The sequence below is a fragment of the Carettochelys insculpta genome, chromosome 3 (assembly GCF_033958435.1).
Source record: "Carettochelys insculpta isolate YL-2023 chromosome 3, ASM3395843v1, whole genome shotgun sequence".
Classification (NCBI taxonomy): domain Eukaryota; kingdom Metazoa; phylum Chordata; order Testudines; family Carettochelyidae; genus Carettochelys; species Carettochelys insculpta.
The window spans coordinates 43116120-43139211 of NC_134139.1; the positions used below are offsets into that span (position 1 = coordinate 43116120).

Sequence of the window (23092 nt, forward strand, 5' to 3'; positions counted from 1 at the left end):
GGCTAATATACAGGATTCTAAACTGAGCTTTGGAGGTCTAGAAAATTCTTTGAACTTGCCCCAAAGACATCCATGAGTGTGGGTGGATCTTATCAGTAAATACTACTTAAAGTTGACGGATTTACTTTTCGCAAGTCAATATCTTGCCAATTCCTCCACATACAAAAGCGTTCAGCCTTCATTCTGAAGTTATTTCTTTTGTTTGTTTGTGGTCCTTTAACAGATCGCACTTTGATCTCCAGTTAGAATGTTCAAAATCCTGCACCTTTAAAACTTCGTGTACACATTATAGTAGCATTATTAATTTGTTTCCTCCTGAAGTATGAGAGGAGAGTGTGCATAGATTATATTTAACTGCTGGCACAGTCCATACTTGATAAATCTATCCACTATCAACAGAACATTAAATGATGAACAAAATGTATTTTTCTTACAGGGAATGGGAAGATTAGTAGTAGTGCCGCAGCTGAGGGTAGTTTTACCTCACTTACTGGACTCCTGGAAGTTGAGCCTCTGCACTTCACCTGTGTTTCAACTAGTGATGGGACTAGGATAGAAAGGGACGATGCAAGTACGTTTACTGGTATATACACCTTTTATTTTTTCTACTTAGTTAAAACACAAACATCAGTGTATTCTAGGTTTTTGAATACCACCTACCCTATACTTCCCCCCCACCCTTGCCCCCCAAACCATTTCAGAAGTCGTATAGATGTTAATTGTGGCCCTTGGATTCCTGTCTGCCTTCCTCACCAATGTGCCTCTCGTGCACGAGGGCATTAGAGCCCTGCAGTTCCTACTTCTCTCCTTCCTTCCCAGTGCTTTAGGAGCACAGTGAACCTGCTGGTTTGCACTCTGTCACCGCTACCTTCCCTCCCCCACAGAGCTGGAATGCCATGAATCAGCAGTTTGTGGCTGTTCTAGCTCTGGGAGGAGTGGGAACAGAAGTGCGAATCAGTCAGTCCATGGCACTTCTAAAGTACTTGGAAGGAGGAGAAAGCGTGGGGCTCTGGTGTGCAAGAGGTGCGTGGGGCAGGGAGACAGACAGGGTTTGCAGGGCTGCAGGTGGGACCCCAGTGGGTCACAGGTTGCTGCGGCTCATGCAGATGAAGGAGGCTGCTTGTGGCCCAGTCCCTATTTTTGGTTGCCCGTCACTGGCATAACACATTAGCGGATTATTGTCTTATGACCCCACATGGGAAAAGAAATTGGTTACTATATCCAGTCTTTGTATAACACCTTTATTTAGCTATGTGTTGAATGTACTTTTGGACAAGGTGCATAAACTACAAATTTTGTAACACAAAAAAGTTACTTTCTGCAATTTGCTGTGTGGGACAATTAGAAGTCGATGCCTTCTCTCTTCGTGTTAGCTAGTTTTTTTCATTGTTAACCTGTCAAGGAATTAAGCATGCAACACAGAAGTGCTTTTTATACTTCTTTTCTACATACATGTTTTTCTTTTCTTTTGTTTCATGCCAGTGAGTACCTTTGGGGTTACCCCAGCAGTTGGTGGCCTCTCTTCTGGGACGGTTGGGGAAGCCTCGACAGCACTGAGTTCAGCAGCCCAGGTAGCTTTGCAGTCTCTCTCTCATGCAATGGCCTCAGCCGAGCAACAGCTCCAGGTGCTGCAAGAGAAACAGCAGCAGCTTTTGAAGCTTCAGCAACAGGTTGGAGGCTATTTGGCTATTTTTTCATGCTGTCTCTAAACTTCAAAAGCTGAGAAAGTAGTAACAGAGCTATACTTTTTTCCCCTTCATTTTCATAGTGTATTCGGTGAGGTGTGAAAGGCTCTGGTCTGAGGATCATATTCATTAAACAAAAGGAGAAAAATGTTTGCCAGGCTATTTTTTTTTTTTTTGGCTTTTTCAAATTTTTCTTTCTTATATGGGAAGTTTGGAGCATGGGGAATTTCATCAGTGTCAATCACTTTCACAAAGAGTATAGTTTTGATTAGCAAGCAGAAGTGCAGTGTAGTGAGGGAACCACACCAGAATTTCGTGGTACCAGGTTACACATAATAAAAATCCTATGTGGTAAACTAGCAATTTGTATGCAATTTTACCTTTTCCTTAATGAAATTCTAGTTTTTGCTGCTTTATAAATCTCCATTTTATTTTTGGGCTAATTACACAAATTTGAAAGTCAATGTTGATGAAAGATATTCACCTGCCATGGCTCTCCAATTGCGATTTGACATGGCTACAAAACATGAATGTTGTCAGATTGCATAGTGTTCCATTATTTGAGCTATTGGTAGGTAATAGAACCATAATGGCAGTAGTTGGATGACAGGGATTTTTACATAGTTCAAAGAAAGTTGAGCTATATCATCCATAGTGCATATTACCTAAATGTTTACAGGAAGGGTTGGTATACTCTGCAGACACAGCTTTTATTTTTCTTACAGAAAGCAAAGCTGGAAGCAAAATTACATCAGACAACGGCGGCAGCAGCTGCAGCAGCATCAGCAGTCGGTCCTGTTCACAATTCCGTGCCTTCCAACCCAGTAGCAGCACCAGGGTTCTTCATTCATCCTTCAGATGTCATTCCACCCACTCCAAAAACAACACCCTTGTTTATGACTCCACCTTTAACTCCGCCCAATGAGGCAGTTTCTGCTGTTATCAATGCAGAGCTTGCTCAGCTTTTCCCTGGCTCAGTCATTGATCCGCCAACAGTTAATCTTGCTGCACATAATAAAAATGCAAACAAGTCCAGAACGGTAATTATTTTTTCTAATATAAATAAGAAACTTAAATGTATTATTAATTGTCAGTACTTAATTTTTCTGGTTTACTTTTTACTTGACCACTCAGTAACAATTCTGTTTGTTGATTTTGGTTGAGATGTAGGCATTTGACTACTAGATAAAAGAATTTCCTTTTTGTAAGGCCTTTTTTAGCAAGAAAGATAGATAATGTCCCAAATCCTATTAAAAGAAAATAAATTCCTTGTGTAAGAGGTAACATAATCGTGTAGATCTAAAATTAGTCCTTTAGAAAAGAAAAACTTCAGTGGGTCTGAATGCAGTGATTAGTAGAAGAATATCCTGATGATGCTTACTATTGCATAATATAATGTAAGTGACTTCAGGAATAGCAAACCAGTAAATACAAGGGACTGAATTTTTTTCATTCTTGCAGACTTACATGAACAAAATCTTCATATATGTACAAAATAATATACATTTTAATTACCTTTTTAATTTTACTAGTGTTTCTTTCTCCTCAGAATCCCCTTGGATCTGGCCTTGCTCTTGCAATATCTCATGCATCACATTTTCTTCAGCCTCCGCCTCACCAGTCTATTATTATAGAACGAATGCACTCAGGTAAACCAGAACTATTTCGTAATGTTTTCATTTTTGTCTAATGGGATTTTCTGATAGGGGTTGAATATTTTCTGAGAACACTTTGACTAGTAGGCTAGCTCCAGTCAAATAAACCAGTCGAATAAACTGAATATGATGTTAATGCCATATTATACCAAGAAGGCTGACTGTACAAGGACACTTATTTACCAGCTGAAAAATACTGCAGTGGAAGCTATGTTGGGATCTCCAGACAGGTACTTGAATGGAATACTCTTGTCAGAAAGGCACGAATATCCATCTATATATTAGCTGTTCACTCCCTATGGCTTTCGAACATAGAACAGGAGGAAATTGTGAACCTCTAGCTATGCAAAAGTGTGAAAATAAGGAGAAAGCAGATGACTGTTTTACTAGTATAGCGTATGAAGAAGAGGCAAATGTTGTTTTTTCCCGTGCTACATAGGTTTCTAAAGGATTTAGAATAATTTATAGAAGTATACTGCAAATTGGTACACCATTATGCACTTGGTGGGGGGGTGTTATTTAGAGGAAGACAATTTATTTTTCAAGAGAGAGAGGTTACATTTAGCTGTATAAGTTGATTAAAAGTAAAGTGGATCTAAATCAGATATTTTTGGACTCTTTGTACTCTTATTTGCAAGTGAAGTTGTGTGTGGCTCAGAACATCTTCAGCCAGATTGCAGATTTAATGAATTACTTGGGTTAGTCAGACTGCAGATTTTCACAAATTTAATCATTCTGAACTCTACTGAATCCATATATCAAACTGCTGGTTTTGGACTTTATATTTTCATTGATTGGAATTGTATTGATGCATTCCATGTGGCTAACTTTTTTTTTTTTATAGGAGCAAGAAGATTTGTGACCTTAGATTTTGGCAGACCTGTACTGTTGACAGATGTATTGATTCCCACTTGTGGAGACTTGGCTTCCTTGTCAATTGACATTTGGACTTTAGGGGAAGAGGTGGATGGAAGACGGTTGGTAGTAGCTACTGATATTAGCACGCATTCACTCATTCTACATGACTTACTACCACCGCCTGTTTGCAGGTTCATGAAGGTAAAAAAAAGTTAAGAATGAAATTCCACAAATACTGATTCGTTGAAATTCTTTGTTCTACTGAATTCTTTCAAATGGAAGTTTTATTGATTGCTGTTAAATTTTCTTGAGAGTGCCATGTACACTCATTCATAAGCTCAACTTTTTTTGTAGCGAAGTACATCAGCAAAGAGCAGAGATGGGCTTATTAACAGGTCTGCAAAACATTGGGTCCCAGCCTGTCAGGGTAAGCCGCTGGCTTGCCCGGATGTTTTGTTTACCTAAAGTAGAGATCAGCAGCCAAAGTAGCACTAAGAGACTTTATTTTGAATTTGGTGAACACGTAATAATTCAAGAGCTCCAATGCATGTGAATATGGGATGGTCCTTAATAAATAACATCAAATCATACTATTTGTAACCCCTATTTTAAAACCCGTGCACACACAATGATTTGTAATGCAGTGCGTGCTTCGTGCAGGATGTTCAGAAACTTTTTACATATTTTGTTTTCTCACACTTTGTGTGTGTGTTTCTACGACTGTCTTCCTGACTTTTACTCCCAAACTCACTTTAATTATGCTAATTCTACTTCATGTTTAATTTAAATTTTCATCCTTGAAATGCGTGTTGCCATTCAAAGCAGGAGTGCCCCAGCTTCCTCTTCCTTTTCAAAATCAAGACTTTATTAGCAGCACAAACGAAACACAGCTACACTATATCGTATCCCACAATTCATTGCACATAGTAAAGGGGGAAATTATTCAGTGTTTCAAGATCACTTATTGTGAGTTGTTCATTCTTGGGCTTTTAGATGTTCACTGTTTATTGAAAATAATCAGGAGCTTTTGGGGGGTTTTTTTTGTGTTTTTTTTTTTTTCTCTCCTTTTTTCCTTGCAATGATAGTGTTGGGAGCCACAAAAAAGCCCTTAAAGCGCTGCACGTGGCTCTGGAGCCACACTTTGCAGACCCCTGACCTACAGCCTCAGCAGGCTTGGCGCCCCTTATCTCTTTGTGTGGCTGCAATGTGCTGTTCCTGGCCAGTGAGAGCTGGGGGATGTGATGTGGGTTGAGGGACATGCTGGCCACCCCTTTGCATTTCTCCCATTGGCCAGGAATGGCAAACTGCAGCTCTATGCCTGCAGATGCTCAAGTTAAGCAAAGTGTCATGATGTGTCAGCGACTTACGCTGACAGATTGGGAAACAAAGTTTGTTAAACCCTAAAATAATAGGATCGTCTTATGAAAGAGTTATAGTGTTTTGCTATTTCTGCCTCCCCTTCTTGGGGAGTCAGTTTATAAACAAATAAATATATACAATGTTACCCAGTTTCTATTTTGATTTATTAATACCATTTTTATTGTTATCAATAATTGTTACATTGCCTTTCATTACAGATCACTGTAATTGGTCGATATGGTAGTACAAATGCTAGAGCCAAAATCCCATTAGGGTTTTACTATGGCCATACCTATATCTTGCCGTTAGAAAGTGAGCTGAAGTTAATGCATGATCCTCTAAGAGGAGAAGGTGAAGCTGCAAACCAGCCAGAAATTGACCAGCACTTAACAATGATGATTGCATTGCAAGAAGACATACAATGCAGGTGGGAAGAAGTGTGTATGCAAATGTTCTGTAAATCTTGTTTTAAATTAACATTGGATAGGTCAAATCAGTAATCTTGTATTCCCACTTTCCAGGACTTGTTTAAAAAGGTCACATAGTGTAACTTTTGACTTTGTAACATAGTGCAAATGTTACAATATAATCTCCATAGAGGGGGTTTTACAATAAACAAACTCCTCTTTTCCTCCATTTTCAGTATTTATTGAATAGTGTATATGAAGTAACCAATATTTAGAGCTCTGCATGTCCATGGAAAACCTGCTATATATCCACATCCATGGTTGTGATTTCTGAGGATTGTGGAGCAGGTAGTGGAGTGGGTACCTGTGCAGGGCTCCCCCACATTTGCTCACCAGGTGGAAGGAACAAGTGTCAGGGCAGGCCCCTGCACTTTTGGTAGGGAAAAGACCCAAGAAGCCGGGGCCTAAATTTCCCAGCAGGAGGGGGCCAGTGCTGGTCCCACCTGGTTCCTTTCCCTTACCAGTCTAGTGAGCACTGACTCTGTGGACCCCTGACCTCCAGTCACTGCTGCTCCTTGTCCCCACTTTTGTACTGCCTGCCTCTTCTCTGCATGGTCCTGCCCTCTTCTTGCTCATCTGTGCTCCCTTCCCTTTCCCCTTCAGATGTGTTGTGCAGATGCAAGTGAAATCCAGATTGCAGATGGGATGAGGAGTTGAGCCTGGTGTATGCGGCTGCATATTTTGTATCTGCTCAGGGCTCTACCAGTATTCACTTTCTAGACATTTTAATCTTAAGTACATATTAGTATTTGTGCATTTCAGTTGAAAAGTGTGCTGGAATTTTTCCACTTCAGGTACAACTTGGCATGCCATAGACTGGAAATCCTTTTGCAAAGCATTGACCTGCCTCCACTGAACAGTGCTAACAATGCTCAGTATTTTTTGAGAAAGCCAGATAAGGCTGTAGAGGAGGACAGTAGAGTGTTTTCTGCTTACCAGGACTGCATTCAGCTACAGCTTCAACTCAATTTGGCTCATCATGCTGTACAGAGACTCAAAGTAGCTTTGGGTGCAAGCAGGAAGACTCTAAAGGAACAAACTGACCCAAAGGAGTTGATTCAGATGTCATCCACGGAGCAGTTACGGACTATCATCAGATATTTACTGGATACTTTACTTAGCTTACTTCATTCCTCCAATGGTTAGTGTTTTTTGTGTTTGCAAATATGTCAGTTAAAATATTTAATGATATTTTTACTATGTTCTAGAAACTTTGGAAAGCTTACATATGCCAGTGGTGGTCGTGTTTATTATCCCAAACTGTACATAGAAAGCTTATATATCGGGGTCACATTTATCTTAAAATTGTGATAGTCAAAAATGGATGACATTTTTTAAAAGAAATGTAAAAAATGGATTATTTGAATTACACACATTTTTGTTCTTAAAAATAGTCTTTTTTTAAATTGAGAACTTACATTAAGGTTTAAACATCTATAGTTTTAAAAAATATGCTGCATTGATGAGCTCTTGTCAACTTTTAATGAGATGAAAGTTTTGCTGATATGTTAATTGTATTCAAAATTGAGCGAAAATTTAAGTAATTTAAAAAAGCTTTAAAAAATCACAATATCAAGTGCTTTATTAAGTATCTTTTTGTGTCTTAATTATGGTGTGCATACTAGTATTCAGTTTTTTCCAAATGTAAGCACAGGTTGAACATCTCTATTCCAGAGCACTCTCATCCAGCAAAATCCGTAATCTGGCATGATTTTAGTTAACCGGGCAACCACTTATCATGGGTGCAGCCAAGTTCCATGTGGTCCTCTAAAGTTTGTTTGCAGCCACCAGTCCTGACTGTCGGTGTTCTGTGCTGTTATTTAGCTGTAATTTACCACTAAATGTCTTCTAAGAGCCCAGTAAGCAGTGGAAGTATTGATAATGTGCTAGACAATATTGACCTCCCATGGCGTGGCAAATTCTCTCATCTAGCACCAGGGTCCTGAACAAGAGAGGTTCAATCTGTACTTACTTTTTAATATATGTAAGAAAAAACTTTTGTCATATTACTTTTGGTTTTAGTTTTAACAAGCAGAATATTTTCTTGCTTTGGGCTAGCACATTGAAAGTTGGTAAAGCTACTGAGGGTAGAAAAGTAGGAGTTCAGAAAAACATCCAATTACTATTGATTTCAATCCAGCTTCCATCCAAAGGCAGTGTTAATTTGTAAAATCTGTATTTGGTTCCACAGCAACATATTTTAATGAGCTTCTAGGAAAATAGTTAAAAGGTACTAATGTAAAACAAAATTAAAACCTGTGATTTAAATCAAAATTTCTCACTTGGTTAATTAGGTCATAATTATAACTAGTAACCTAAATTAGTCCACCGTGCTTTTAAATTATGTTGTAATTTAACAATTACCTTGCATAAAATACTTAAATACTCATTTGAACAGGATTTTAATTCTTAATTTCCGACATCCCTGACCTCTGGGCGATATAGTTTTTGTGTGTGGTTAGTATACAAAAAGGAAAAGCTTTAACAGGACACACTGAGAGTCACTCTAGAATATGCTGTACCCCAGTGGTGAGATTGAAATCTCTGCTTCTGTGGGGATTTGGCTCAGGGTCTCCTACGTTCTAGGTGCGTGCTCTACCCAGTGAACCATTGGGTGAAAAATAAAGCAGCATCGTGCTTTGTGCTGGACCCAATCTGGTAGTTTGTGCTTTCAGAGTGGCTTCTGGGTACACCTACTGAATTGGGCCTCAAAGTGGAAAGCCTATTGGTGGAGTCCTTTCTGGAGTTAGGTACTGAGTTATGTATCATTTGTCAGGACTTAGTAGGTAAATATGCATATGCCCATCATAAGTAGATAGGTATTGTAGGGACTTCTTTTTTGGAAATAGTCATTCTTCATCAACTTCATCAGTGGAAATGTAGGTGGTTGCAAAGACAGCTTAGCAAGTGTTTTTAGGATAAAAATTTTAGATGCATAAAATGGCCGTTACATGCTTAACTCCTTTTGTTTTGTCTCGTTGACAGACTCATTGACAGTCACTGAAAGGGGAATCAAGTATTTTTGAAAATTCTAACCTTAGTGTTTAATAGTTGCATTATGGCTTGTTAGAAATGTCTAATATAAAATTATAAATATAGGGGAAAATTAACTTTCTGAGCTTCACTGGTGTTCTGGAGGACAGTGTGTGTGTGTGTGTGTGTGTGTGTGTGTTTTGTTTTTTTTTTTAAATAAATAAGCCAAATATAGTGAAATATACTTGAAGTAAATGTAAAGCTTTTATGAGGCGATCATTTGACTGTTTTTATTTTTACCTTACATTCATAGATTGGAAACACATTATTTAATATATTTAATTCCTTCTGAAGGTAGTAACTTGCTACTCTTTATAAAATCTGAAAACAAACACAAACACCTCTTCCCTTTAAATGTCCATTCACATTCCATTTGATTTCCTTCTCTTAAAAGGACACTCTGTTCCTGTGGTCCTGCAAAGTACATTTCATGCTCAAGCTTGTGAAGAATTATTTAAACATCTCTGCATTAGTGGGACCCCAAAGATACGATTACACACTGGCCTTCTACTTGTTCAGCTGTGTGGAGGTGAAAGATGGTGGGGGCAGTTTCTTTCTAATGTTTTGCAGGAACTCTACAACTCAGAGCAACTTCTTATTTTCCCACAAGACAGGTGAGATTCCTTTTGAATGCAGATATGTTTACTGTGTATGAATTGTTTTACATAACTGCTTCAGAAAATGTTAGGTTTTTAGCTTAGTATTTGGAGATCAGATTTTTCTAGTAGGACTAATGATAGAAATCTGCAGGCTTAATAAAATGCTCATCCTGATTTTTACATTTCCTATTGATGCTGTTTTTCAATCAGCTTTTCTTTTAAAGAAGATCCCTTTTGATTAACTTACTTAAATTAGAGGTGAAGTATTGTCGTGTGTGTGGAGTAAATGGGATTTCTCCAACTCACCACAAAAAAGAGAACTTTAACATAATAAACTAGTGTTCTAATCGCTACATCTACTTACAAAGAGCAACCACAAAAGAAATTATTCTTTAAATATAATTTAATAGTAAGTCTCTCTTGGCAGTCTGATGCAACTTTAAAGTGAGTCCAGTACTTTGTCATGGAAAGGCAGAATCAAAGTAGAGCATTTATAAGTCGTAAAAGACTTGGGTACACATGTATGCTCTTCAGAGCATTATTTATGTGCTCTGAGCTCTTAGGTTAGCAGGTCTAGGGTAGTATAAGCACTCTGCCATTGTCCATATGTGCTGATCTTGAATAGAAAAGGGGGCATAGCTCCAGCCACTGGACTAGTTTCTGTGAATTCAAGAGGTGAGTTATTCAGTGGTGACAGTCACTGTCTTGTTTTCAGCACATTCACTTCTTGCTCATAGCTTATCAGCTTTAGAATGTGTCCTTCCTGCGATGGTAGCATTTTTATGATGACCAAGAGCACTTTATATCTTATTTTACCCTTATGAGACTTACAGATTCATTCATACTGTGTGCAGACCCTCTGGTAAAGGCACTTATCAAACTTGAGTCTCTTGAAACTCAATCTGTTGGGAGTAATACTTGGAGGTCACAGTCCAAGGTGCCAGCGTCAAGTATATTGATTTTGTGCCTCTTTAGAAGTTCATTGTCTATGAAACTTACCTCACTATGCACACTTGTATATCAAGCTGCCCTTGAAGATCATATCAAGCTACCCTTGAGGATCTCTGATTTCCCTGATATCTCTCAGTGGAAGTCAGGAGTCAGCTCAGCTGTTGAGTTCTATAATCACTTTACTGCTATGTCCATGTAGTGAGACTTTGAAGAACTCTTTTTCCCAAGCACAGTTGATTAGTAACAGAGAGGAAGCTGTGCTAGTCTATACACTATCAAAACAAAAAAGCAGTAGAGTAGCACTTTAAAGACTAACAAAATAGTTTATTAGGTGAGCTTTCATGGGACAGACCCACTTCTTCAGACCATAGCCATACCAGAACAGACTCAATGTTTAAGGCATAGCGAACCAAAAATAGTAATCAAGGTTGACAAATCAGAAAGAAAAATTATCAAGGTGAGCAAATCGGAGAGCAGAGGGGTGGGGGGGGTGGGGAGTCAAGAATTAGATTAAGCCAAGTATGCAGAAGAGCCCCTATAGTGTCCCAGAAAATTAGCATCCTAGTTCAAACCACGTGTTAGTGTCGAATTTGAATATGAAAGAGAGTTTAGCAGCCTCTCTTTCCAAAGCACAGTGAAAATTCTTCTTCAATAAGACACAAACTCTTTAAGTCATTAATAGAATGGCCCACTCCATTAAAATGTAGACTAACTGGTCTGTGGATCAGGAGTGTTTTGATGTCTGTTTTGTGCCCATTAACTCTTTGTCTGAGAGAGTTTGAAGTCTGTCCAATATACAAAGCATCTAGGCATTGTTGTCTCACGATGGCATATATGATATTAGTTGAGGAACAAGAGAATGTGCCTGTGATTCTGTGACTAACCTGGTTAGGTCCAGTGATGGTATTGCCAGAATAGATATGTGGACAAAGCTGGCAGCAGGCTTTGTTGCAAGGAAAAGTCCCAGGACTGGTGTTCCTGTGGTATAGACTGTGGCTGTTGGTGAAAATCCTCATAAGGTTGGGAGGTTGTCTGAAGGAGAGAACAGGCCTATCACCTAGGGCCTTCTGGAGTGTGGCATCCTGATAAAGGAGAGGTTGTAGGTCTTTAATAATGCGCTGCAGTGGTTTGAGTTGGGGGCTGTAGGTAATGGCCAGTGGTGTTCTGTTCTTGGCTTTTTTGGGCCTATCTTGGAGTAGCTGGTCTCTGGGTATTCGTCTGGCCCTGTTGATTTGTTTTTTTATTTCTGCTGGTGGGTAATTCAGGTTTATGAATATTTGGTAAAGATCTTGTAGTTTTTGGTCTCTGTCAGTAGGATCAGAGCAAATGCGATTGTACCTAAGGGCTTGACTGTAAACAATGGATCTAGCTGTGTGTGCGGGGCCACCATCAGCTTATGCCTCGATTTACTCCATGCAAGAGATACATTCCCTGGGCACTACAGTACAAATCAAGGAGGGCCTAATCGGTACCACACTATCGGAAACCCATTGATCGCTATACTTACCTACACATGTCTAGCTTCCATCCTGCACACATAACTAGATCCATTGTTTACAGTCCAGCCCGTAGGTACAATCGCATTTGCTCTGATCCTAATGACAGAGACCAAAAACTGCAGGATCTCTACTAAATATTCATAAACCTGAATTACCCACCAGGAGAAATAACTGTGAACTTAAATGTGCAGTTTCAAAGCCTGCCTGTAGTCATCTTGATTATTGAGATTATTTGAGTCTGCTCTTAGAAAAAAAGAGTAGAAATTTTTGGAACGTCAGCCATGTGTGGTGTGTGCCTGCTTCTACAGGCTAATAACACATGGGCCAGCCTATTCACTTCACTTCAAATTTTAAAAAATGCTGCTGCTACTTCAATTTTTCTCCTGTTCTCCTGGATTCTTTGGCAAGTCAAAGATGAGGAAACTTCTTTTGCTCTCACAAGTGTTCCAGCAAACTTAAAGCAGTGTTAGTCTCTCCTGATGACCTGTTGTCAGTTAAATAGAAGAGTTTGTTGCTTTGGAAAAATATACTAAATTGTTAAAATGAAGGTTACCAGAAAACCTTACACTTGAGGTAAAAGGAGCGTGGTCACTGGGAAAATGTGATATGGTGGATGGGGGAATTTCAGTGCATGTGTGCTTTCAAATGTTATTTTTATTTTACAATACCCAGAATGATGAGGTATAAGTAGAATATGTCAATTTTTAAAGAAGAAAATGCGAAGATTAGGATCTTTGCAGGGTTTTAGTGGTAAATTATTGTTGATGACTAAAGTCTAAAATGAGAAACTCCATGCTTTGTCATATTACATTGTCCATTTGATGGTAGAACTTGAGCCCTGCCTACCTTTTTGAACTACGGTGCTTGTTTTTTACCCTTCCCCTTCTTTAATCTTTGAGTTCAACACATGGAAATGTTGTCTGATGTATTTTCCAAAAATTAGGATTGCATTCAAATGCTTTTTATAAAAATTATACCTTAAAAGTGTTCAGTATGTTAAACATTTTTAATTTTATTTTTAGGGTCTTCATGTTGCTTTCCTGCATTGGCCAAAGGTCACTTAGCAACAGTGGTGTCTTAGAAAGTTTGCTTAATCTCTTGGATAACTTGCTGTCACCTCTGCAACCTCATTTACCTATGCACAGGCGCACTGAAGGTAGTTCTTCATTTTAGGAGCTATATTTTCAGATTAGAGTTTGACTCTAATTAAAGAGCATGTTTTCATAACAGGGGCCTGATTGTATAGTTTCAAAGCAGATTAAGATTAAATCCTCTTTTTTTGCTTATTTGGAAACTCATTTTTGGAGGGTGCATGTTAAAATTTCACATTCTCAGTCTTTGCTCAAAATTACTCTTACACTTGAAATTTTGAGCAAAATATGCCTCACTATCCTTGTTCACTTAGGATGGAAAAGGACTTTTTCATGTTTGAAAACACTATAGGATACTTTCAGACAGAGGTAGCAAAAGTAACTGAATTTCAGAATGAGGCACAGATACAGTTGTCTTTAGAAACTAGTCTTCGCTTTTTTACCAAATGTAATTGGATTTAATTTGACCAAATCATTGCTGTTTGCAATTTAGTAGAGCATACAATATAAAATTTCACTAAGTGCAAAGTTAAAGTGCCCTTGTTTGGGTGGGCAAGATGTGGCCTACCTAACACATGGATCCAGCTGGTGGGTTGGCTGTACCTGGCCTGCATACTATTTATATGCTGTTGCTGGGGTAATGACAAAGGGTTAGGAGTCCTGGGCTTTTTAAAGAGCTCAGGAATCCCAGGTGGTGGGAAGGCAGTGCAGTAGTGGCAGGGCCAGGAGCTGCGAGCCTGAAGCCCTTTAAATTGGTGCTATTTAAGGGGCTCCTGGCCCCCCTTTTCCTCACTTGTGCTGCCTGGCCACCACCTGCATTCCTGTGACTATTTAAAAAGCCCACACCCCCCAGGCTCCACCGTAGCCCTGGCAAGGGGTTATAAATAGCATGCATGCCAGATGCAGCCTGTGGATTGGATCCTCCTGTGGCCTGTATCTTGCCCTCCCATGCAATAGATGAAAGATGGTGAAGTAAGAAATGTGAAGCCTCTGAAAGCTTGTCAAAATCATGGAGTGGCCCCACTGCAAAAATTATTGCCCACCCTTGCCTTAACTCATGAGCTAAATAGCTCTCTAAGTGTTCTGGCTTTAAATGTTCAAAACTCTCTAAAAATACTGAATCTGATATTCGCCAAACTTGACCTGCTTTCTAAATGTTGAAAGTAAGACAAGTTTGAAGAGAATCCGTTAATCATTTAAAATTTTGAAAGATCATAGAATGTTTCTTAATTTGTGCATGTTTTACAAAGTTATAGAAAGCTAATCAGTTTGGATTTATAGGTTTGCCAGGTTGGTAAATGCCAGCTGGCTTCCTTAGATTCCCTACTACATCCTCCAAACAAAGATTTGTAAGTGACAAAAGACAGTTGTATTACCGCTCCCCATCACTCTGCCAAAGGCCACCACTGTCGTTCCCTTTCACTTGGGTAGCACAAGTCCTTATATTCTTGTTCTGCAGTTCCTCTATCCCTTCTGCCCTCTTTCTATAGCTGCCAAATTCTTCTTTATCGTCTTGCATTATTATTCCTGCTTTTGGAGGACCTCACAAATTGCAGAGGAGGAAGAACAGATAATTCAGAACTTCATCTGTTGATTTTTCCAGTTTCCTTTTGTTTTGGTCAGTACAGGTGAAAACTAGAGCATTAGTATGTGATGAGTAAACAAAGCATGACAGAGGTGAACGTGAGAGAACCATCAATATAGTGAGTGTGAATAGAGGTGAGAAGCTAATGCTTCTCTCCCATTAGTTCTTAGCCAAGAGTCAGAAAATATACAAGACAGAACAGTACGGGAGGAAAGGGAGGTGTTTGGGGAGAAGTGAAGTGAGTGATAAAATTTACGATGAAGGTTTTAAAGAGAAGGAAAGTTTAAGGCATACTGAGATTAGCCATCCCATCCCTTGTTCCTCTAGCCTCCATTGCCAGTTCCAGTACCTACCATTAGGTCTCTCCTGTTACAGTTTAGTTTGGGGGACTATGTTCCAATTGACGGAGTATCAGATGAGGAAATCAGATTGCTTGGATTCTGTTGTTTGCTGTGCCAGTGACCAGGTGTATGACCTTGGTCAAGTCACTTCTGTGCCTTGGTTTTCTTAGCTGTAAATTGGAAATTATACTTTAGTTTATAGACCATTTTAAAATAAATGGATAATACATCTTGTATAAAAATGAAGTAGTTATTAAATGTGCCACTTAAATACGGTACTTCCACAGATGCGACAATGTGATTTTAGCCTACAGCATGATACACAATAATCTTTGGCCTATTGGTATCTGTTGTGTCTCTAAACACACAGTTTAATTAAAGACATAGGTTAAGTGACCTGTTTGCTTTTGTAGGCTGATGGGCATTCGTGCACACCAGTGAATGTTTTTATAACTGTTTTGCAGATACAAGAATGACTCGTTGATTCAAAAGATTTTCTTGTGTGATATACTAGTGAGTTTTTTGTTACATGCAACTGCCCCACCCTCTCCAGTTAATGTGTGTGAGGCCAGTGCAGGCAATAATGACCTTAGTGCAATGAGTTTGCAGGTGTTACTACCTGTAGCTTTAGTGTGAGGAGGTCTCAGCTTTCCCAGCAACTGGCTGAGGTTGGATTTTTGAATGAGAGCTAGCTAGCTGGCTGAGGAGCAGACTGTGGAAAACAGGAATGTTAGTGGGTTGCGAGGAATAACTGCTCACTTGTGGGGCCTTGTTTTTTACGAAATTTCATAGTCAAGGAGACATTAACAGTGAGGGAGAATTCTTTTGTTTCTGTTTTCATGTGACTAAAAATTGTGATCTTTGCTTTTGGATATGAACCTTCCTTCAACTCTTCATGGTTCCCTTTCTCCCAACTTTTCTATGCTCTCCAAGACCCCAAGCAGTGATTCTTGAGTGTAGGTTCTTTCCTTTGCTGTGAAAGGGAATGTGGGAACCCTTGTATTACCTAAATCTGCGAACACCATAAAATACCTGTGTGTGGATTCTTTAAGCATTTCTTATTCTCATTGTTACAGCTTAAAAAAAAGTACTAAATCACTCAAATGTCATCTAAAACCTACTTTTTTAAGGGGTATTGGACATTCCCATGATCAGCTGGGTTGTAATGCTGGTATCCAGACTCCTAGACTATGTGGCAACTGTTGAAGATGAAGCAGCAGCAGCCAAGAAGCCTTTGAATGGAAAAGAGAGGGAGAGATTTCTTACAGGTATAGAATGTTTGTTTAAAACCTTTCTAATCTAAGTACAGATCCTAGAGAGTGTTGTAAAATGTTCTCCAGTGTTCAAAAATGAGCCAGAAGCATGAGTTTTTAAAAATACAGCTTGGGGTCTGTTTGACCTTTTTGGTTTTTGAGCCATATATGATTTATTTTCACAACCATGATGGCTGTAAACTTAGAGGTGAGAGTCTCACATTATCTCATGATACCAGGAGCTGGTGCTTTAAGAAACACTACATATATTGAGAGTATCAATAATATTGTAGAGTTGGAAGTACTGTAGGGATAGGAGAAACTGGATATGGTTTAAGCAGGTTGCAGTTTTATTATTAGATGTCCAGGACTACCTGGCAGACAAGTGTGCACTGCAAACCACTCCATGATCATTTCAGTACCTAGCTGGTGACTTTTGCAAGCTCCCTGTTTTTTCCATCCTGTTCCACAGCCAACACATTGCTGAGACTTTTGCCATTCTCTGCACCCTCAAAAAAGGGTTAAAGTGGGCTATTTGGGTAGGGGTGGGGCTGTTCCTTGCCATACCAGTCATAGGACCCCTGTTCTCCTTTAACAAACACCTCCTTTATGTCTTTTACCAAACCATTTATCTGTTCACTGTATCCATCCCTATGGAGTATTTTCACTGGACATCCACGCCACACCTAGGTGGTTGTAACTCAGTACTTAACACCCTTTTTGTGTCAGCATAACAAAGCCTCCCCCCTTTCTCCCAACCTGCTGTAGAGAAAGCAGAAATCCCACCGTGTCATCTTAATTAATGTGGTCCTTCCCAGCCCACCAAGAAAGGCATGGCTAGTGCAATGCCCAAAGGAGTCCAGTTCAAACCTGGTATTTTACAACTTCCAGAGGGAAAAAGGATGAATGCTCCTCTTCCAGGTCCAAAGAAAAGTGGCTTTGCTGTGGAGCTTGCCCTTGGTCAACTCTTCAGCCCTTCCAGTCCCTGGGGGATGAGTCTAATCCATGCTACGTTGTAAGCAGCTTCTGTGCCTCTCTCACACACCCGATCTGTAAAGCATTGCATCGCTTTCTACAGCAAGCAGGGCAATGGTTGCCCTGCTTATGGTGGGGTGTGGTCAATTTGGTGGTGGTTGACCTGTGTAATGTGAAGGGGGTGTGTGTGTGTGTGTGTGTGTGTGTGTGTGTGTGTGTAAAAGTAACACTTGAGGAAAACGTGTGTTTGAGTAATTGTATTTAATTTTCTGGTGTGTGTAGTTTTTTAGTAATGTTCTCATTCAAGAGAAGAAACATGAACAATAAGCACTCGCATCATGGGTGCTTTTGGTTTGTAGAGTTAAGTTAGTCGTCTTTGTTCCTTTCATACATTGGAACTGGGGAAAACAGTAAATGCAAAGTTATACTGTGGCCGTCTCAAACTATGCAGTAATGCTTTACCCTTAAGTGAGGGTGATACGTAGTTTAGTAAAAGCCTTACATTTAATCTTCCATTTGTATATTTAGCTAATAAAGTGACTTATTGTTACTTTCAACTGTTTCAGTAGTTGTTAAATGTAAGCCTGAAATATTGATATGTTTGCCTTTCCATTAGGCAACCAATGGAGTTTTATTAATAATAGCCTACATACCCAGAGCCTGAACAGATCCTCTAAAGGCAACAGTAGCCTGGATAGACTGTACTCCAGAAAGATCAGAAAGCAACTCGTTCATCATAAACAGGTAACTTTCAGTGTGTATTGGCATTTTAAAGATACTTACTTCTAGTAATGTACCTTATTTCTTAAAATTCCAGCTCTGGGCCTGGAGCTCATTCAACTTTACTTTTGCAGAGGCCTAGTTCTGTAAACTAAAAGCTTCCTGTCCCTCTTGACATGTATTTCAAACTGAAGACCATGGGGTCTGCTGGAATCTTTCTGGTCTTGTGAAACGTAGTGTAATTCTTCCCTGTGGCCCACATTTGATAGTAAAACTTATTTTACATTTTTGGTGAATCAATAGACACTTGAATGCAAGCTTCTAGCGACTGACCAGATATAATTCAACAGTATATCATTTTAAAGATTGTTTCCACTTTCAAATGCATCTGTACTGGTTTTGTGAGTGTATGTGTAAATATCTAAAAGTTGTTTTAAAATATTGGCTGTTCTTAAACCTAATCTACTGGCAGTTCATTGAACTTTTATGACTTTAAGTTGTACAGAAACTAAACTTAGACTGAAAATGGAATTTGAATTGAAGTTTACTATCATATGAAAATACCAATCCTTTTCACATCTTATTGCTTAATTTATTGTTTTTCCTATTAATATTTTCTTTTAGCAACTTAACTTATTAAAAGCAAAACAGAAGGCTTTGGTGGAACAGATGGAAAAAGAGAAAATACAAAGCAACAAAGGATCATCATACAAACTTTTAGTAGAACAGGCAAAACTAAAGCAGGCTACTTCAAAGGTATGAGGTTCTGAAACTGCAGTTCACTTGTCTTTTGTGTGAAAAGACCTGTTCCTACACAATCATTTTGGTCATAAGCTGACTTGATATAAAAACGTGTTTCATTCTGTTCTTATCAAGGCTGTTCTGGTTGCCAAATTCAGCAGCCACCTGTAAATGTCTGGGTTGGGGAAAATGTTTTTGTTGATTCTGCTACAGGTACCTTTTAGCTGATCAGAGCCAAAATCACCAAATACTTAGAAACTTATAGTGTCAAACTAGTCTATAAATCCCAATAAGCACCTGACAGCACTTTCTTTAAAGAACTGAAAGTGTGCTTTATGTGGCTTACTTGTGTGCAATTTTTAAAGGACATTTTCTCGCGTGAGTAGCCAAAAATTAAGCTTGCCAATCCTTCTCCTCCCAAAGCAAACATGCTGTATTGAGAACACTTGCTCTTTTTTATGGAAATTTAGATTCCCTCATGGGCGGTTACAAGATATAAATCCTAAGTTCTTGATATAAGTTTTTAGTACTGGGAATGAAAACAAACTCAGGCATGCTCAGAAGACAACTAAGTAAACATCAGTGCTTTGTCTGCCAACAAAAAATGTAACTGGCAGTAAGGATGTTTCTGTGATTATAGAACAAGTAGTATTCACTTGATAAATACCAGACTTGAGTATCCGTTTAAATTTTTACAACTGGAAATTTTTAGGCTTTAGAAATCTTACTACCTTAATGAGAAGTCACAGAGGTTATAAAAGAGAAATAAGCATCTTGTTTTAGAATTACTGTGGGGGAGAAACACCAGCAAATTTTATTATCTGCTGCATTTTCACTAACACTCTTTGGCATGAATTTCTCTTTCCTATTCTCTCTGCTCTATTCTTGAGTTGTTACTTAAATGAAATATACTCTTTGAAGCAGCAATGATAAACCGCTTCCCTCCCTGTAGTAGTTACCATGTAGTCACATTTCCCTTGCTCAGTAATGGAAGGGGGCCAGAAGGAGCTCCATAGCTGATCTGGGGAGGGACATAGTAGGCCTGCTAGTGAACAATTACAGATGCTGAATAGACTCAGCCACACATCCGGCTCTGAAGCAGGTAAGTGACCTGGTTGCTCAGTCCTGGAAGTGAAGACTCAGCAGTGGAGCTCAGTAGATTTTGAGTTAGTGACAGTTTTAAACACCAGCACTGCTCCACTGGCTGAAGCATGCTTTTGGTTAAAGCTGTGTGGGATTTGCTTTACAGAAATCCTGCTTTTGTTGAAAATTACATGTGCATTAAAACTGTCCACTCTTAATATGGTATTGAATAATATCTGTTCTGTGTCTGTACATACTATATATGTGATAAATCATGTTTTGTGCAGTTTTAACCACATCACTTGCTGATCAGTGTGAGCAATGACAACTTACAGAATTCCAAACTTGGGACTAGTGTCAAATAACTGCTACGTTCGTTATAAAAATGAACAAACAAACGAAAACCTGGTCTAGGCAAAGGTTTCTTCAAAAAAATAAGAACAAAAGAAAAGTAAGAAACTCCACAATCAGATGACAGTACCACTTGCTCACTCTGAAATAATATTGGATGTGGGGACGGTGAGCACTGTTTAAAATGGTATGTGATTCTGCCCTGAAACCTCAATGAATTGCGAGGTATTCAACAACAGTCGAAATGATAAATGTAGTCTGTTGATTATCATACAATCAATCCCAAAGACAGAGGCCAGAATTAAGCAATGGAAGGGTGGTCCATAGGATGTACAAAGTGCTCACCTTGATCATTTTTTTTTTCTGATTTGTCCTCCTTGATTACTGTTCTTGGTTCTCTGTGCCTTAAATATTGAGTCTGTTCTGGTCTGGCTATGGTCTGAAGAAGTGGGTCTGTCCCACGAAAGCTCACCTACTAAATTATTTTGCTAGGCTTTAAAGTGCTACTTGACTGCTTTTTGTTCTGATAGTATATAGACTAGCACGGCTCCCTCTCTGTTACTATGGCTTATGTAGTGTAAAGTAAAAAAAAAAAAAGTTCTTGATTGTCAAGAAATAATGTCTGTGTTTTCAAATAATTTGAGTCTAAGAATTTTGTTTATCATCTTTTCTAAAGGAATCGAGTTTCCAACATGTACGTGTTTGCTCCTCTTTGTGAAATGTAGGTGGGGCCCTGCGTATCTGCAGTTCAAATTATTTAACCTCTCAGAAAAAGCTGAGAAGTGGGAATTCTTGATAGCCCATAAATTTCATTTGTAATTTACCTTTGTGTCTGAATACTCTGTATATATGGTAACTAAGGATGCATGAACAGGTGAAGGAGCATGAAAAATAGCATCAAGAAAGAATCAAGTTTCTAAAACAGATTTTTTTCTGTAAAGTATATGTCATAAAAAATGATGTGGAAAGATCATATTCTAGAATATCTTTGAGAATATGACTACAGTCTTAATCATTTCATGGTTGTTTTTAGGGTGACACTGAAGCAAAATGAGCCAATACAATTTTAATACAGTTTAATACAATATTGCTAAATTCATTCTAAATAAAAAAGAATGTACTATGAAAGTTTGACACTAGTGTAAAATAAGCTACATTATTCACTTATGGCTTTGTCACTTGAAAGCAATGCAGCTATCCCAAATTTATGCCCCACTCCCATATTCTTCATACAGATTCAGTGTACGATTGTGGGATTCTCCGGTATTAAAAAGTTCTAGAACTATTGTTGCCTTTTTCCAACTCGTGATATAATACATAAAGAAAAAAGTCAGTTTCATTTAAAATTTAATATGTATTTTTTATTGTTTTGTAATGATGCAGCATTTCAAGGATTTAATACGCTTACGTAGGACTGCAGAGTGGCCTCGCTCTACTTTAGATACAGAAGTATCGACAACAAAGGAAACGCCAGAAATTGAACCGCTTCCATTTACGTTGTCACATGAACGTTGTATCTCAGTAGTGCAGAAGTTGGTGCTTTTTCTTTTGTCAATGGACTTCACTTGCCATGCAGATCTACTGCTGTTTGTTTGTAAGGTAAACAGTGTGCTACATAACTAGGCTGTGGGATTATTAAACTGAAGTTCATTTATATCAAGAGTTATAGAAGTGTGTGATATGAGCATGCACACTCAGCATCATGCTGATGAAAGTGCTTGTCAGTGCTGTTGTTTGGTTTCTTGAGGATGAATTAAAAATACTTGAAATTGTAATAATTCTTCATAGTATCAGGTTCCCATGTTTTCCAGTTTTACAGTTACATAATGGAATTATGCTAGCAAAGTATGCACTTCAGAACACCATTTTTTACATTAGTATAGTTTAGCTAAAATTAACTGGTGCAAATAAACCTAAGAATGGAATAATTTGTCTACTTATTTTAACTCTACACCGCTTTGTTGTTATGAACAGAATATATCATTTATAAATAAGAAAGCAGTTATTTGTTTTTTCAAATCGGATTATCAAATACACATAACTAGTACATTGCAAGCTAGAGACACTATTACAGTGAATTGCATCATATTTTTCTTTAAAATAATTTAATAATCTAATTTTAAGCACTGTCACTCACATTAGGAAAGTTTTCCGTACCAAGTGCCTTAGGTGGGTAGTGTTTTGTCTTAAAACCAAAGCTTTTGTTCAAAGAGCATGCTCATTTCACTTTAATTGCAGACAGAGGTAACCAGGAGCTTCTGAAGTTTTCAGATGCCCCATTTTAGTTCTTGCTAAGCATATTATTTCACTTTTACAACCAGAACTTATGTGTTATCTATTGCATCTGTTTGTGGTTGTTCCTTCAGGCTTTTTAAAACTTTTGTAGAATTCATAATTGCATATTGAAAGTTGTTTAAGTATATGTGCATTTTGGATCCTGGCTTTTTTCCAGCATTTAGAAACGTTTGGGCTGAACCTTTATTTGTTCATATACCAGATCCAGTTTAGATTTGTCCACAGGCTTCAGAGCTTGACAAGGCTCTTTTGTTGCTTGTGTTAAATTCACGACCAGCAGCTGTGCAAAGAAAATAGCAATCTAGTGATCCTGTCTTCATTGTGATCCTCACCTTCAACTCTGATTTACTATAGAGTAAGCAAAATACTTCTAACTCAAGAAAATAAAAATATTGGATGCTTTTTTCCATGAAATGGATTACCTGTCAAGCCCAGTCTTTGTTTCCTTCTCCATAGTCCTGGAGCAAGCCAGATGGAGGAAGACAAAAAGCTTAGAAATCCTTCTTGGGCCGCAGAAAGGAAGCTCTGCTATAACTTCTCCAGCCCTTGGA

General features: G+C 38.5%; 1 protein-coding gene across 1 annotated transcript in view; it reads left to right on the plus strand.

Annotated features, from left to right (window-relative positions):
* Window positions 1–23092, plus strand: part of BIRC6 (baculoviral IAP repeat containing 6) — a 328895-nt gene that overhangs the window by 77204 nt on the left and 228599 nt on the right. The window contains 13 exon segments of the mRNA XM_074989697.1: window positions 437–571; window positions 1483–1670; window positions 2411–2725; window positions 3235–3334; window positions 4185–4399; window positions 5776–5984; window positions 6819–7165; window positions 9452–9671; window positions 13129–13262; window positions 16254–16391; window positions 17968–18095; window positions 18696–18827; window positions 21630–21845. Of these exon segments, the coding sequence (XP_074845798.1) occupies window positions 437–571; window positions 1483–1670; window positions 2411–2725; window positions 3235–3334; window positions 4185–4399; window positions 5776–5984; window positions 6819–7165; window positions 9452–9671; window positions 13129–13262; window positions 16254–16391; window positions 17968–18095; window positions 18696–18827; window positions 21630–21845 (2477 nt within the window).